Raw genomic sequence first — 15,431 nt, forward strand, 5'->3', positions numbered from 1 at the left:
CTCGCAGGAGATCGTGATTGAGGCTAATGTGAATTCAGCATGTTTGCACAGTCTCCCGTCTCACTGATGGAGGGTCAGCCTTAATCAAGAACCACTCAGAGCTCTTATTAGATATGACTTGTAACAATTCATCAGGGCCTGTTTTGTTGCTAAATTGTCTGATTTAGTTTGACAGTATAACATCTGGAATTGCCTCACATATTACAGTATTCCTTGCTATGTTGCCCAGTAAATCAAAAAGAGATGACTCAAGAATGATGCAGTTCCAAATAGTCGACATTGTTAAGATAATTGCAGTGCAGAATAATTGCAATGTCTTGTTGCATTTTTATTCTTGTGAAATCCTACCAAACCACATTTTTATAAGAATTCTCTCATTTAGGGGATGTAAACAACTCTGAAATTTCTGTAATTATTTGCAATTATTACAAGAATCAAGCACAATAAGAATTTCTAAAATTCTTATTGTTTAATTTTATTCTGTTTTTTTCTTTTCTTCTCAAACTGAGGACCTAGTGTGATTAGAGCAGACCATTACGTGGTGGAAATCATTATATAACAGAAACATACTACTGTATAGTTAAACACTGGTGTATCCAATCCAACTGCTTAGTATATTGATACGAAGCCAGATATACTGTCAAGCTAAAAACAGACCTCATACTATGAGAGAGAGAGAGTAGAGGCACTTGAATGGTGTGAATCACAAAGAAAAAGCTGTGTAGATCAATATCACTCTCTAGGATATAACCATAAATGTGTCAAAGATAACCAAACAAAGTACAAATCAACAAAACAGCTTGATATCAGGGTGTTTACTGAAAGATGCAAACTACAGGTAAACCTCAATCCAGTGGCTCCTGTAAAACAATGATTATACATCTTATACACGAGGAAATGAATCTCACAGCTCCAACGGATACCTGCAGGGAGAGAGTGTAATCATGGCATATATGGAAATGGATCACTTTACTAAATCTTACTAATATCAGGGCTATCATGGTACACAACAGAAGGAGTTTAGATAAATGTGATTGTAGGGAAAATGTACTCCTATGTTAAATTTTAGATACAATTTTATATCATTTATATGTATATATAAACATATATAAAACAAATGTATATTATTAGATCAATTTTATTTAAAAATCAAATGTAAGCATGTCTTGCAAAGAGACAGCAATTCAAAAAGAATAGAAAAATACAAAAGCATGAACTCATGATGACATATGTCTCATCATGACATAAAGGAGGACATGGAGAACGATAAGCTGGAGTCAGTGCAATGAGAGTTATCTTTATATTTACACTTAAATGTATAGGATTTAGCACAGTCATAAGCAGCAGATCTTATAGAAGTGCTGTCCAGAGCTCTACAAAAAGCTGAGAGGAATTAGCACAAGGTCTTAGTATATCATCGAAGTGCTATGTGAAGAGGTGGGTCTTCAGTCAGTCCGTGTACATGCAAGCAAATTCTCCATTAATAATCTGATCAATAGCTCAATTGGATTGCAGCGCATTCATGTAAACGCCTCAATCAAGCTGATTGAGCTCGATGCAAATGAAATTTCGATCTGATTGAAAGGAGTGGTGTTGGACTGAAATGATCTGGTAGATAGAAGAAACTGTAAAAAGTTCCTCAATTGGATTTAAAAATACCATAACATACAGTGGTGTGTACGTTACAACAAACACTCTGCACCTACGCAGAATTTTTGTTTTGAATGTGTAGTATATAATGCACATGTAAACTAAATTTCAATTTGATTACACCTTCAATATGCCTTTTAGAATCTGCACTCGGATTGAATCCATTTGGACTGATGAAAAGGGCTGCTGTAAACATACCCAGTGTGTGTTTAGGGGGGGGGGGTGTTCCTTTGTTTGTGGCTTTGCATGCATTGAGGGTAATCCTTGTGTTTGTCATTCAGTTTCATCCCTTTATTGTTTACATTAAAATCACCTCTGTTTATGTGTTGTTTTGTAAAAATGAAGACGGGTTAATTGCATACAAATCACTGAGATTTTTTTAGTCTCTGAGAAGCACCGCTTATTTTCTGCTTTGGCTTGTGCTTTACTTGAGCTGGTTCTCTCTTTCTTTCTGTCTCTCTCTATCACTCACCGTATGTCTCTCTGTCTGTCTATCTCTTTCTCAAATGAGCTTTATTATTGGCACGAAAAATGTATTTCCAAAGCATTTATAATGCAAGGAATAAACCTGAGCAGAGAAAATTGCTAAGATTCACAAATGAATACAAAAAAAGGAAAGGAAAAAACTAGTCTATGAGTCTCTCTCTCCATCTTTCTCTCTCTCATCATCGTTTACTTACTAATTTTTAAACCAGCATGTAACTGTAGATTATAAGAAAAGTCTCAGCTAGTATTCTCTTGCATTCTGTAAGCAGATTTTCACAGTGTTTTTTGAAATAAATCAAATATCTTTAGTGATTGCAGTGGCAGGAAGCAATATGTACACTGTCAGCCCATAATATAGCTCGCGTTTTCCTGGCTTTGACACGACAGCTAGTAAATGACTCTAGTTATTAGTGAAGACATTATGGCATTATGGCAGCACATGCAGCATCAGCGGTTTATGCATTTTGCTTTATTGAAGCCCATCAAGTTTAATAAGAGGTATTTCTGTAGACTGTGAAAGATATAGCTTTTCATCACATTCATTGTATTATAATTTAAAAAAAACATGACTCATACTTAATTAGTAGGACTGTTATTTTCTTAAATCGTATCTCTTTTTAGGTGCTGCTTTTCAGTTGATCTCTATAAGGCGGTGAAGCCTAATTAGTCAACATTCTCATCAAATAACAAATAACACATTTATGGCTATTCAGTAAAAAATTAAAAGGTGAAAAAAAGAAAAGAAAAAGAGCTTCTTGCTTGCTTCTGCACACATAACAAGACCTACTGAGCCTACAGTGCTGCTAAAGCTTTTTTTGCCTCAAACACTGACCTTGGCTCTGGTTCATAGTATGCAACCCAGACATTGGAAGCTAAGCAGAAAGAAGATTCTTTCTCCATTTGTTAGAAGAAGCTGAGCTCAGATGAAGGAGTATGTAACAGAAGGTACTGGGATCTGTGGGAGGGTCTGGGGGAGCAGTGAGTAGTTACACACTCAGGTATTTCTTCGTGCATGCCGAGTTAAACTCCTAAGTTTGGGGATGTTTTGAACTCTGTGTCAAACATGCGTTAGGGACACCCTGAGGAAATGATGATTACACGCTCATGTGCTGTAGAGATGCATTAATATTCATGCACTTTTGAAGCAATTTTCATCTGTGTGTTTGTTGTGGCTGATGAAAAAGATGAAAAGACCTGTGGACCTCATGAATTTCGCTGTGAGAATAACAACTGCATCCCGGACCACTGGAGATGTGACAGCCAGAACGACTGCGGAGACAATTCAGACGAGGAGAACTGCAGTGAGTTGTCCTCTTTCTTTGTTCACAATACATCCATAACGGGGATCTGGTCTAATTCCGACTGTTAGCTGGTGCAGAAGTATTTTTTTTTTAAGTTTCATTATTTTCGGTATCTCGGTCTCTGTATGCTTGCACCAGTTTGTTGTTAATTGCTGCCAAATGCAGTCCTTTGGAGATCTTTAACAATTTGAGGTTACACAGACACTTTCAATCGTTATAAAGGAAACACTGATGTAGGGAATACTACAGGTTTTCTAATGTTTTTTTTATTTACATTTCTTGTCTTTCATTACTGGATACACTCTTTCTCATAACTGTAACCTTATTCAAGCTGCAGACAATAAAAGCAGTCCTTAGTGGCATGGCAGCATTTGGCAGCTGTATACAGAAGCAGATCCTGAATGTTTGACACTTGTCGACAGTCTTATTGCTAATTAGCTTGTAATGACTCCCTTCACATACCTGTAAAACCTTCAAGAAAGGGGAAACAGATGGTACAATGACACTTTATGTCCAAATGATGGCCCCACACTCATTTTCTCATCCATTTTTTCTCCCTCTCCCCCTAGTTTACCACTATGTCCTTAGCTAGAGCTGACTTAACAGTTGAGCTACAATATCTTCTGAACCCTTGGATGCATCATTTGAGCTTTCCTATGTGCTCTCCTTTACCTCAATGCAGAGCCAGTGACCTGTAATCATAAGGATTTTGCGTGTGCCAATGGGGACTGCATCTCAGCTCGTTTTCGCTGCGATGGCGACTATGACTGTGCTGATAATTCGGATGAGGTAAGTGATCTCCAGGATTAATCCAAATTTTTCAGACAGACTGAATGGGGTAATAGTGCACATTTTAGAAGATCTACTCATCTACACATTCACTGGTTAAAAAGCCACGGTTTCCCCTCCAGTAATATATATATATATATATTACTGCTGCCTATTTTTATGTAATTGCTCTTTAAGAAAGTCTGAGCTCAAGACCATCTATATGCTTATAAGTCTGCGATTCAGAATCAGAGAGATTACTCAAAGCTCGAGAGGAGTGCTCAGAACTGATATGCATTCTACAGTCGTAATACTGGAGATGCTGATGGAATATATCTATTTTTTCCATCATAAAATATACATATTAACATAAAAGATTTATAGTTTCACCCGAAATATAATACATTTATTATACAGTATTGGAATGTTTTAGAACAAAGGATACATTTATAAACAGGTCTGACCATAGTATAGAAAAAAGGGTAGAGTACAGGAGGGAAATATGATTTTGTGTGGAATTCTGTAATGAGGCTGATTTTAAATCTATAACTAGATTCAAGCTGTGCAGTAACCAGAGAGAAGCAGAAACAGAGAAGAGAAGCAGATTTGACAGGTCAGACACACCATCTGGTGTGATCCAATGTTGCAGAAACCAGGATGGGATTATTTTATTTTTTTTATTCTCTAGAGAACAACTACAATGCCCCACTTTGCGCTGTATGCTACAGATATTTCTATTATCCCATAATCACTGGAACCCTTCAAGAATGCACGTACATCTTGATTTAAAATATTGATATGCAGGTGGTTATTATGTGAAATTGACAACAAAACACACATTTTATTCCATACGGAGAACTTCGTACCCAAAAATCAAATGAAGCTTACTGTAAAATAAGATTATTTAAACTAGTACAAAACTAACTGTACATATTATCCATCATGTAATAGTGTGATACATGGTGGCAGGCAGCTGAAAATAGTGCCATTTTGCCTGTCCCTATAACACACTGGAAATCACTCACTTGAAAATGCCAGTTCACTCAAGGGGAAAGGACACAGGGTATGAAAGTATAAAACTCATCTAAACAATGTAATCAGGCTGCATCAAAAAAAAGTATTTTTATACAACAATTGTAAATTGCAATTTCCTTCTTAATATTTAATATATTATATAATCGTTCTTGTTAGTTATATATAAAATGTCAGTCGATCAATAAGGCAACACATTATTTTAATTAGTCTGGAGGAATAGGTAGGGGTTCCACTAGGGCCTTAACAGTTTTTCTCTTTGCAGATGGTCTTGTGATGTCTCAATTACGTCTTATGTAAAGTAGAAAGATAAGAGCGTGACAGAGAAAAAGGCTAGTGTTGTTCACTCTACGCTTACTTTCCCTTCTTTGGATATGTGACACCATTTTATTCCTCATCCGTGTGAGTCGGCCGTGTCCTATCTGCGTACCCTGCCCTGCTGCTGGTCTTTGCTGTTTAGGTGGTAGCTAATTGAATTTCAGCTGCTTGCTTATAAATCAAAATATTTTTAGACATTTTTGTGACAGTACACCTAATATATTTTTGTTGCTGCTGATAAAACGGATCTGTAACATTCACCGATATACACTTGAATCCTTGCCTGCTCTTGTTAGCAAGGTTATGATGTCTGAGTATTAGTTTGTTTTATGTTTCTCACTGCATTCAACACCATAAAGCTTCCAGACTTAGACAAAAGGTAAAGCAGTAGAGGAAACCAATTATCACTAGGATGTTGGTCTTTCTACTTGGGAGTTCTCAGTTTATCAGACTCCCCAGTGTGTGGGCGATACTGCTGTGTTACACCATCCTGATGCTTCCCGTTTATTCCCCTTCATTCTCTACACTGCAGACTCCAGCTGTAAAACTACTAGATGCCACCTGCAAACAACTTGAGAGGAATTGTTTACTAGACTGCATCAGCAAAAAGATAATAGCAGATTGTAGATTCCGAATGAAGCACAGGCTTGCAACAGCAGTTACTATGTTCATGGAGAATGTGGAGGTTGTGTATTGTTACAAATATCTGTGGGTTGGTGTTGACAAAAAATGGAGTGGGCAGAACACATTCTTTCATTCAGACACTGACTATGTAAACAGTTTGTAAACACTGTTACTACAGTACCAAGACAATATAGAAAAAAGTTGTAGTGTAGGCAAATTACAGCTCCTGTGGCTGCACTTGTCATGACCTACAATGCCTATGGCCTACACAGTCTGGCCATTAAATTCTGCACATTTCCCTGTGCTTTTATTTTTTTTTCCAGAAGGACTGTGAAACCCATTGTGCACAAGACCAGTTCCAGTGCCACAATAACCTCTGCATTTCAGCTAAGTGGCTCTGTGATGGCCAGGAAGACTGCAAGACAGGAGAGGATGAGAGAAACTGTCCTGGAACAGGTACGCCACAAAAATCTTTGGCTCTGTGTTCAGTCACATGTAGCATTAGATAGATAGATAGATAGATAGATAGATAGATAGATAGATAGATAGATAGATAGATAGATAGATAGATAGATAGATAGATAGATAGATAGATAGATAGATAGATAGACAGACAGACAGACAGACAGACAGACAGACAGACAGACATTGATGTCAAGGCTATTATTTACTGCTACATTTACTTTCTATTTTAGGTAGGTAGGTAGGTAGGTAGGTAGGTAGGTAGGTAGGTAGGTTGGATGGATGGATGGATGGATGGATGGATGGATGGATGGATGGATGGATGGAAAGTAAATCTAGCAGTAAAAAATAGCCTTGACATTAATGTATAGATAGATAGATAGATAGATAGATAGATAGATAGATAGATAGATAGATAGATAGATAGATAGATAGATAGATAGATAGATAGATAGATAGATAGATAGATGAAAAATAGAAATAGAATAGAAAAATAGAAAACCCTACTTTGTTGAAGCACCTTATTGTACCACTGAGTTTTTCTTTTTGGGTAAGAGCGTCAGCATAGCACATCTTGACTTGGTAATCTGTTCTCACTCTTCCTTAGAAAAACACTTTAGATGTAGACTCTATCTCCTGGGCACAGCCTGCTTCAGGTCACCCCACTGATTTTTATTTGGATTCGGGTCTGGGCTCAGGCTGGATCATTCACATTGCTCTTCTTTTGGTTAAGCCATTCCTTCATTTATGGTCATTGTTATAAAATTCTATAACAATTTAATAGCAGGCACCTGGAGGTTTTGCACTAAAATTGACTGGTATTTGTGGCTAGTTATCTTGCCATTATTTCTGGCTGAAGAAAACAGCCTTAATGTACAGGTATGATGCTGCCACCACCATGCTGCACCACAGGTATGGTGTAGAACGGGTGACTTGCACTTTCTTGCACTAAACATACCTTTTTGGAAGGAAGTTATTATTATAAATATTGGAGTAGGTCTCATCAGATAACTTTAGAACTTTTTCTAAAATGTTTCCGGTTTTTGTTCACTTAATTTTTATACATTGTAATTTCACTGAAGTTGTAAAACATGTTTTTTTTTGCTTCACAAAAACCTGCCATTTTAACAGTGGTGGAAAGACATATATCCATTGTATGGCCCTTGGAGACAGTAGCTTGGCAATTTCAAAGCATTTATTAGGACAGGCAGTATTTTACCGTCTTAGACAGTTCTTTTCTTCTCCCAGATATTTTGTTTTTATTTATTTATCTAGAAAACCGAACTGGAACTGCCCCAATGGATTTCTTTGTCTTCCTTATGTAATTTGTTCTGTAGCTGTCAAGCTGAAGTCAACAATGTGTGTGATCTTGTGTGTCTCTGCTTCGCAGTGCTCCCTTCCTGTTCAATCAACGAGTATGTTTGTGCCAGTGGAGGGTGTGTGTCAGCCAGCCTGAGGTGTGATGGACATGATAACTGTCCGGATAGCTCTGATGAAGTATGTCCTCCTGCAAAGCCTTTACAATCCAGACACAAACACATTAGGAGCTTACACCTGACTCAATGTGCTAACATAAAATGTTGCACTCTGTCATCAAATAGGAACCTGAGCTGTGCTTTATATTGCATCCAAATGCAACACAAAGTATACACATGGTGTAAAGTATTATTTATTCAACAGAAATGGACAACATAACTGACATTATGTGCTTCCATTGACTGTGCAGCTCTCACTGTTTCCATGGAAACGTTGCTCCATTTTTCCCTTTCCACCTCCACAATAAGGTGAACTCCACCCATTGAGAGTGTCTGTCTGATTACCTTAGTGTCTCTTTTCTTGTCTCTCAACAGATGGACTGTGTAAAAGAGTGCAGAGAAGACGAGTTCCTCTGTCGTAACCATGCTCACTGCGTCCCGAAAAGATGGCGCTGTGACGATGTGTTCGACTGTGTGGATCACAGCGATGAGGAAAACTGTGAACACGGTACACAAAAGCTAGAATTTCATTTTTATTTTTTTGCATTACTTTTATTTCTTATTTATTACAAGTTTATTTATATATTATAACAAGTAATGTTAGTATTATAACTTAATTTGAGAAGCAGAGATCCTACATGGAAGTCTTTTTTATTTAAGTGAGAAATGACTGTTCTCAGAATGCCTTCACATTGTAAAGAATATGCTTTATGCGTAATCGGACACGTAATGAAAACAACATTCGTGCCTTCAATCATATACAAATTGGCAAACTGCTGTGATTTCAGGAGCATTTTTCTGCCGCCCTGATGAGTTTGTTTGCAACAATACCCTTTGTAAACTGCATTCCTGGCTGTGTGATGGTGAGGATGACTGTGGCGATAACTCTGATGAAGATGTTGATATGTGTGGTAAGAATTCTAAGTCAGACATCAAGGCTACGCTGCTTGTTGTATATACAGTTTATAAAACTTTCTGAAAACACTCATTTGATGAAGGTCAGTCAAATACTGGCCTTTGTTAAGACAGTGGGATTATAATGAAAGTTCAGCAGCTGAAATAGCATGTGCTATCTAACTAAATTGTCAGGAATGAGTTGGGAGGTAGATGGGAGAACTAGACATATTTTATTTCTGTTTTATGGCTTTGCGCATGGGCTGCCAACTTAAAGCGTAGTCTGAATGCTGAAAGTAAAGTATTTAACAGACATCAACCGAGTACTTGAAAATCTTTTAGTACAGACGATACACATATGATTCTAGAACGAGCTCAGCTTTTGTAGCAAATCCTCTGCTGTGGCTTATCCAATTACATGCATTTATTATTCATCTAAAGGAGGCTCATTGGACAAGATCCTAGCTAAAAGGCTAGAGACATTAGATCAAAAAGAGAGAGGTTTCACAGACATTCACTGATTTTTCCATTTTATTTAAACCTCCCTGGTTTATTAGCAAATAGACAACATAACCTTAAAAAAAAGCAGTTAATGAAGTCTGTTTTTTTTTTTTTTTTTTTTCCAGGGCTTGTCTATTGAGACCATTCTATGAGTTAAAACTATAACTAATGATTCATGGTAACTCATTAAATTGTAAATGTTGTTACTGTTCGGTCATGTCAGAAATTTTCCCATCTGATCCTTTTTTTAAAAACAAAACAATTAATTTGAATACCCCTGATTTATTGTTTTGCTACCTAGCTGCCGGCTTTGTCACAAATCAATTAATTTTGAGCAATGTAAGTAATATGGCAGAATATTTGGCAGATATAATTATCATTACCTCCCAGTATTGTTCACTACCGGAACAAGCATGTCCCTGGAGTAGAAGCTTCGGTTTAATTCATGTTCTTTTGAACAGACTAGAAGTAAGAAATTTCAATATAATTGTTTGTGTAATACATAAGCAAATAGATTATTTCTGGAAGACTGTACAAGCCATGTACTGTATTAGAACAAAACACTTTTCTCTTCTTCCTCCAGCTAAGCTTCCTTGCCCTCCTACAAGGCCATATCGCTGCAGAAATGATAGAGTGTGTTTGCGGCTTGATCAAATCTGTAACAACGTGGATGATTGTGGTGACAATTCAGACGAAGAGCAGTGCAGTAAGTAAAATCTAGAAAAACGCCTTATTGTATTGAAGCTTTTGGATGTTTAAGACTGTTCCAGTGTGAGGGAAGAAGTTCAGTGAGCTTGGTTTCATAGTGGAGTCATTTTTAATTTTTTTATTTTTTTTTTTGCGAGAAAAAGAAAGCTGGCAGGAATTTAACTTCACAACTAAACTTTTGAATCTGCTCCAAACCAGAAGCTGTGTCTGCAAGACCAAAGCCATGTGGAAAGACTGAGTTTACCTGCAGTAATAAGCACTGTATACCTGCTCAGCTGCAGTGTGACTTATTTGATGATTGTGGTGATGGAGGATCTGATGAGCACGACTGCAAAGCCTGTAAGCATCTTTCTGTCCTCGCCGACCAAGTAACCTGTGCGTCCACATACAATTAATTATAAAATAATAAATAAATAATAAAACAGATCAAAAAAAAAAGTTCATGTATAATATTTTTGTGGACTATGTGTATATAACGCATGAATCATTCAAGCTTTTAATATTTTACATAAATATTTGATTTATTTAGAGATATCAGATGTATTTATAATGTGTGAGATTTCTGTCAAGGCTCTCTTTCATTCCAGTTTTGAATGGAGACATATGTGGGAAAAGGACGAATCCCTGTGGAGAGGATGCGATGTGCAACCAAACAAGTACCAATGTAATTTGCCAGTGTAAACCAGGATTTCAAAGGAATCTCAAGACTAAACGGTGTGAAGGTGCAGTAAAACTTTTGATGCTAAACTACTACTGAATAACTGAATACCAGTAAACAATGATCATGTTATATGTCGGAGTCTTTACTCAGATAGAAACTTTTTACACAAAGGTTTGGATGTTTTGTGCTGCTGTATTTAGGCTTCAGTTTAACAATAACCAATTAACTGTAGGTTTGGAAGGTCAGAAACCACTTTCCTCCTCTCCATTGGAAACAGCAGTACTGAACTGACAGTTGCACTAAATGGGAAGGGAATCAAAGAAGAATAACAGAAGTAATAAGTCCGATTCTTCTTTTTCAGAAATCAACGAGTGTCTATATTTTGGCACTTGCTCACACTATTGTACAAATATTAAAGGATCATACAAATGTACATGTGACAAAAATTATAAGGATGTCAATGGCAATTGTGTAGCTAAAGGTAAGGATCTACACGTCCACTGATTTCATTTCTACCGCATCATTTTCCATTATGACTTTTTTTTTTACTATTCACTTTTCCCATCAATCAAATTGCTTTTGTTAGTAACGAAACGTATCCTTAAAATGCCAGTCACTTTGGTCTCTGTTAATTTAGAAAATGTAAATGTATATATTCAATTTTTGTTTTCTTTATCATTGTATTTAATACAATGTTGTTGTTTTTTTATCCCTTAACAATTATTTGATGAATAGCTATTTTATGTAATTTACTATTATTGTGAAGCTCCTCACAGGTTCATGGTAGACGCTAATTAGTCACATTCTTATTTGTTAAAGATAAAATAATAGCCAGTATCCGAAAACAGGTCATAAGAATGGGGTTCGACTTTGGGATTGTGTTTTTTTGTTAAGAGGGACTTAACAGGCATTAGTACCAGCTATATTTTTCAAAAGAATGTGTTTAAATATATTGCCACTGGCTAATTTTGCTTTTAATGTTGTACCATGTCATTCATGTCTATACGGACATGTTCATTTCTGACAACAAAAACAGCAACAGAGAGAACTGAGGAAATAATTGACACCCAACCAGCTACTGTCTATGCCAGCATTATATCAGCAAATTAAATGCACTTGTACTGAAATGCATCCAGTTTTCCTTAATATAACGTTTTAATCATCCTGACAATGGGGTGCTGAAATCTTTGTTGTTAAATTAATTATAGAAACAATCTTCAACCATTCATCATTTATTATAACTTTCAAAATTCAAAACCACTTCCATTATACGTTCATACTTGTAATTTAATGCTAAATGTATAACCTGTAATTGTTGTCTGTGTTACATAGCCAAGTTACATCATTTATTGTAGTTTACTGTTACCTTAAGTAATGATTTACAGAATGTTTATACATTTCTCTTTCAAATAATGTGTTGTTTTAGCTTCTTCACCTATGTATTGATATATTCATTTTAATTGATGTGCATCTGTAATTTTTAAACTGTTGTCTTAAACCCTAAATGGAATTTAGCCACTTCTCATTTTTTTTGCATATTAATAACTCAACGGGCAGGACCAGAAGATCGAGTGCTCTACATAGCTAATGACACTGAAATCCGAAGTTTTGTGTATCCATTTAACCAGAGCCATGGACACAAAGTGCTCGCTCGCATTGAGGAAAATGCCCGCATCATTGGGATGGATGCTCTGTTGCACCAACAAAAGTTTATCTGGGCTACCCAGTTTAATCCAGGTGGACTTTTTTACAAAGAAATAGACAGGAGTCAATCTAAAACAAATGATGGAATAATAGTAAGTATTGCTAACCAGGAAAAGCATGTATTCAAAGGGTCCTCAAGTTCTTTTCTAATGTCCTTTGTGTTTCCTATTTATAAAACTTTGCTCTGCAGACTGTGGCTTTAATCCATGTAGTTATATATGTGTGTAAGAGCAGACTTGGAAACTTTCTCATACACTTTCTTAAACGACTCTCTTTTAAATATGTGCCTTTTTAAATTTACGAAATTGCTTGAAAGCTTTCTTTTATCATCCTGCCTTTTGTAGTGCCCAGACTTTCGGCGGCCCAGAGATGTGGCAGCTGACTGGGTAACTGGAAATATCTACTGGACAGACCACTCGAGAATGCACTGGTTTAGCTATTACACAGCCCACTGGACCAAGCTGAGATACTCCATTAATGTGGGGCAGCTCAAGGGACCCAACTGCACTCGTCTGATAACTGATATAGCTGGAGAGCCTTATGCCATTGCCATCAACCCAGTCAAAGGGTAAACTTTATAGTTATTTTTATGCTATTTTACTGTGGCTTTAAAAACCTTACACAATAACCTTGGAAATCTGAGACTTGAATGGTCATACATATTAAACATAAAGTAGTAAATTACTAATGATAACGTTAATAATGTAAATGGTTTTTGATTTATTTCAGCTGTGCATTTATAAGAAGGAAATTGATCCTTAAGGACTGGTTGGGGAAAAGTTGTTAGCATGAATTGTAGCTGTGGTGCAGGGGCTGTAGGGACTTTGTTTCTAGAATGATTGATTGAATTTGAATAGCTTCCCCTTTCTCAAAAATCAGAAATATGAACATCAAAAATAATCATGACCTTAAGCAGAGGTGCTATTATGGTAAAAAAAAAAAAAAAAAAAAAAAAAGGTTAATTCAACATTGCTATTATTTAACAATATTATACTATCTACTTATTATAAAAACATTGTCCCAAGCCAGTGTTATAATAATGGCTTCCCTAATTTTTATTCTGCTTCTCCACAGATGCTTATGTAGCTGCTTTGTTTAGTTTTACTGGCATGCATTTTAATGTTATACATTGCTAATATTAATGACCTGACATTTTCATGAAAATAAATGTAATGTAAATGTTTATGCATAGCTTGAAAAGGAAACACTTGCTTTTCTGTCGTGGTTCATGTCATCGTATTATACCATTAAAGAAATATGCATATTTGTTACAGTATGATGTATTGGTCCGTTATTGGCGATCACTCACATATCGAGGAATCGGGAATGGATGGCTCTATGCGCAGAGTGCTTCTGGATAAAAAACTCAGGAGGCCTACAGGTATTATTATTTACTTTTGGACACTGCAATTATAAAGTTCTTATTCTTATGTCTTCCACTGTCTTTCACTGGCCCAAACATTTTGTATTGCATATTTAATAGTGACTAATTATGGAGGTTGGAAATGAGTTTTTACTGGTTCAGTCAGAGCAACTTTTGTGTTTAGATTTAGTACTTTCTTTAAATTCTTATTATAACTTTAAGGAAAAGTTCAATTATTCTCATGGAGGAAAAATCTTTACTTTTATACAATTGGAAAGCAAGAAGTGTGGGTTGAATCAATCTTTGGCTTTATAAATATCTCTTACAAATCTAGCGTATGCTAACCTTTCATCCTTTACACTTTCTGAACGCGGTATGTTATGGCTTTATGTCTTTTAGATCTACAGCAACTCAGGATATATTTATTTACTGTATGTACTTAATATTGTGCAGCAAAGTCATAAATGGTCTACTGCATGTATAGAGTTGGTGTGGTTTATGCATTCCTTTAGAGAGAACTAAAGTCAAGCTTTCAGTATATTTGTATTAAAGTGTTTGCTCTGCTTCAGAGTAGAAGTGGCTACTTCTGAGCTTTATATTCATTTCAAAACAAAACAGTGGAGAAAACAGTTGGTCTCCTTTAGCCTCCTGTTCTTAAAAAGCATGTTGTAGTTTACTTAATTCCATGATATATTACGAGACCTGTTTTATTGAGTTCTAAGAAAACTAAATTTGTTCCAAATCCTCCTATAGGATTAGCACTTGATTACTTCAGCCAGCGTCTGTACTGGGCTGATGCCGAGCTCTCAGTCATTGGGAGTGTGTGCTTGGATGGCTCAGATCCACGTGTTGTCCTCAATGGAAAACAGGGTAAGTAATACAAATTAATGATAATGTTTGTCTCAGGATTTTACTTAGCATCACTTTCTATGAAGTGAATTTGGATATGAAATGCAACGATGCAGCATGCACACTTTAGATCACTTTAACACTAACTATTCACGGACAAGTTGCATTAAGAACACATTCAATTAAATGATTGAATTGGGTATTAAATTGCTATTCTATGTAATCTTCTACACAGGGATGTCACAGCCATACAGAATTGACATTTTTGAGGACCTTATTTATGGAACTGACCTAAAACATGAAGTATTCAGAGTTCACAAGTATGGCAAACAGCCTGCTGAGTTCCTGGATCCAGCCATTGAAAAAGCTACACATGTTATGATTGCTCATCGTTTCAAACAGCAAGATGGTAATATTTTTTTTCATCTTCTCCAGTCAAATTGAGTTGCCCTCTGAGCTATATTTCTGTATAGCTCCTTTAAAATATCAGCTATAGGCTGATGGGTGATAAGAATGTGTTTTCAATTTGTTAGAAATGATGTCTGTGGGTTGTAAAAGGTGCTGGTTTATAATAAGTCTTGAATTTATTGAGAGGTTAATAAGAGGAATTTAAGAGGTCTTGCTGTTATTAAAGG

The 15,431-nt window shown here is 36.2% G+C and overlaps 1 protein-coding gene across 9 annotated transcripts in view; it reads left to right on the forward strand.

Moving 5' to 3' along the window:
* The window catches only part of lrp1bb (low density lipoprotein receptor-related protein 1Bb), a 260,096-nt gene that overhangs the window by 229,552 nt on the left and 15,113 nt on the right, over positions 1-15,431 (forward strand). For 5 of the 9 annotated variants that reach the window (XR_007140904.1, XM_047815194.1, XM_027164566.2 and 2 more), the window contains exons 66-80: positions 3,321-3,437; positions 4,120-4,226; positions 6,503-6,635; positions 8,032-8,138; positions 8,492-8,624; positions 8,905-9,027; positions 10,095-10,217; positions 10,418-10,558; positions 10,807-10,941; positions 11,242-11,361; positions 12,438-12,676; positions 12,929-13,152; positions 13,859-13,965; positions 14,701-14,817; positions 15,032-15,205. Coding sequence is in view for 6 of the 9 variants with exons in the window: in XM_047815194.1 (XP_047671150.1) it covers positions 3,321-3,437; positions 4,120-4,226; positions 6,503-6,635; positions 8,032-8,138; positions 8,492-8,624; positions 8,905-9,027; positions 10,095-10,217; positions 10,418-10,558; positions 10,807-10,941; positions 11,242-11,361; positions 12,438-12,676; positions 12,929-13,152; positions 13,859-13,965; positions 14,701-14,817; positions 15,032-15,205 (2,100 nt within the window). In the remaining 3 variants the exon portion in view is untranslated. Of the gene's footprint in view, positions 1-3,320; positions 3,438-4,119; positions 4,227-6,502; positions 6,636-8,031; positions 8,139-8,491; positions 8,625-8,904; positions 9,028-10,094; positions 10,218-10,417; positions 10,559-10,806; positions 10,942-11,241; positions 11,362-12,437; positions 12,677-12,928; positions 13,153-13,858; positions 13,966-14,700; positions 14,818-15,031; positions 15,206-15,431 lie in introns of those variants that run through there. The other 4 variants (XM_047815195.1, XR_007140906.1, XR_007140905.1 and 1 more) reach the window with 4 other exon arrangements.

This window comes from Tachysurus fulvidraco, chromosome 6 (assembly GCF_022655615.1).
Source record: "Tachysurus fulvidraco isolate hzauxx_2018 chromosome 6, HZAU_PFXX_2.0, whole genome shotgun sequence".
Classification (NCBI taxonomy): Eukaryota; Metazoa; Chordata; class Actinopteri; order Siluriformes; family Bagridae; genus Tachysurus; species Tachysurus fulvidraco.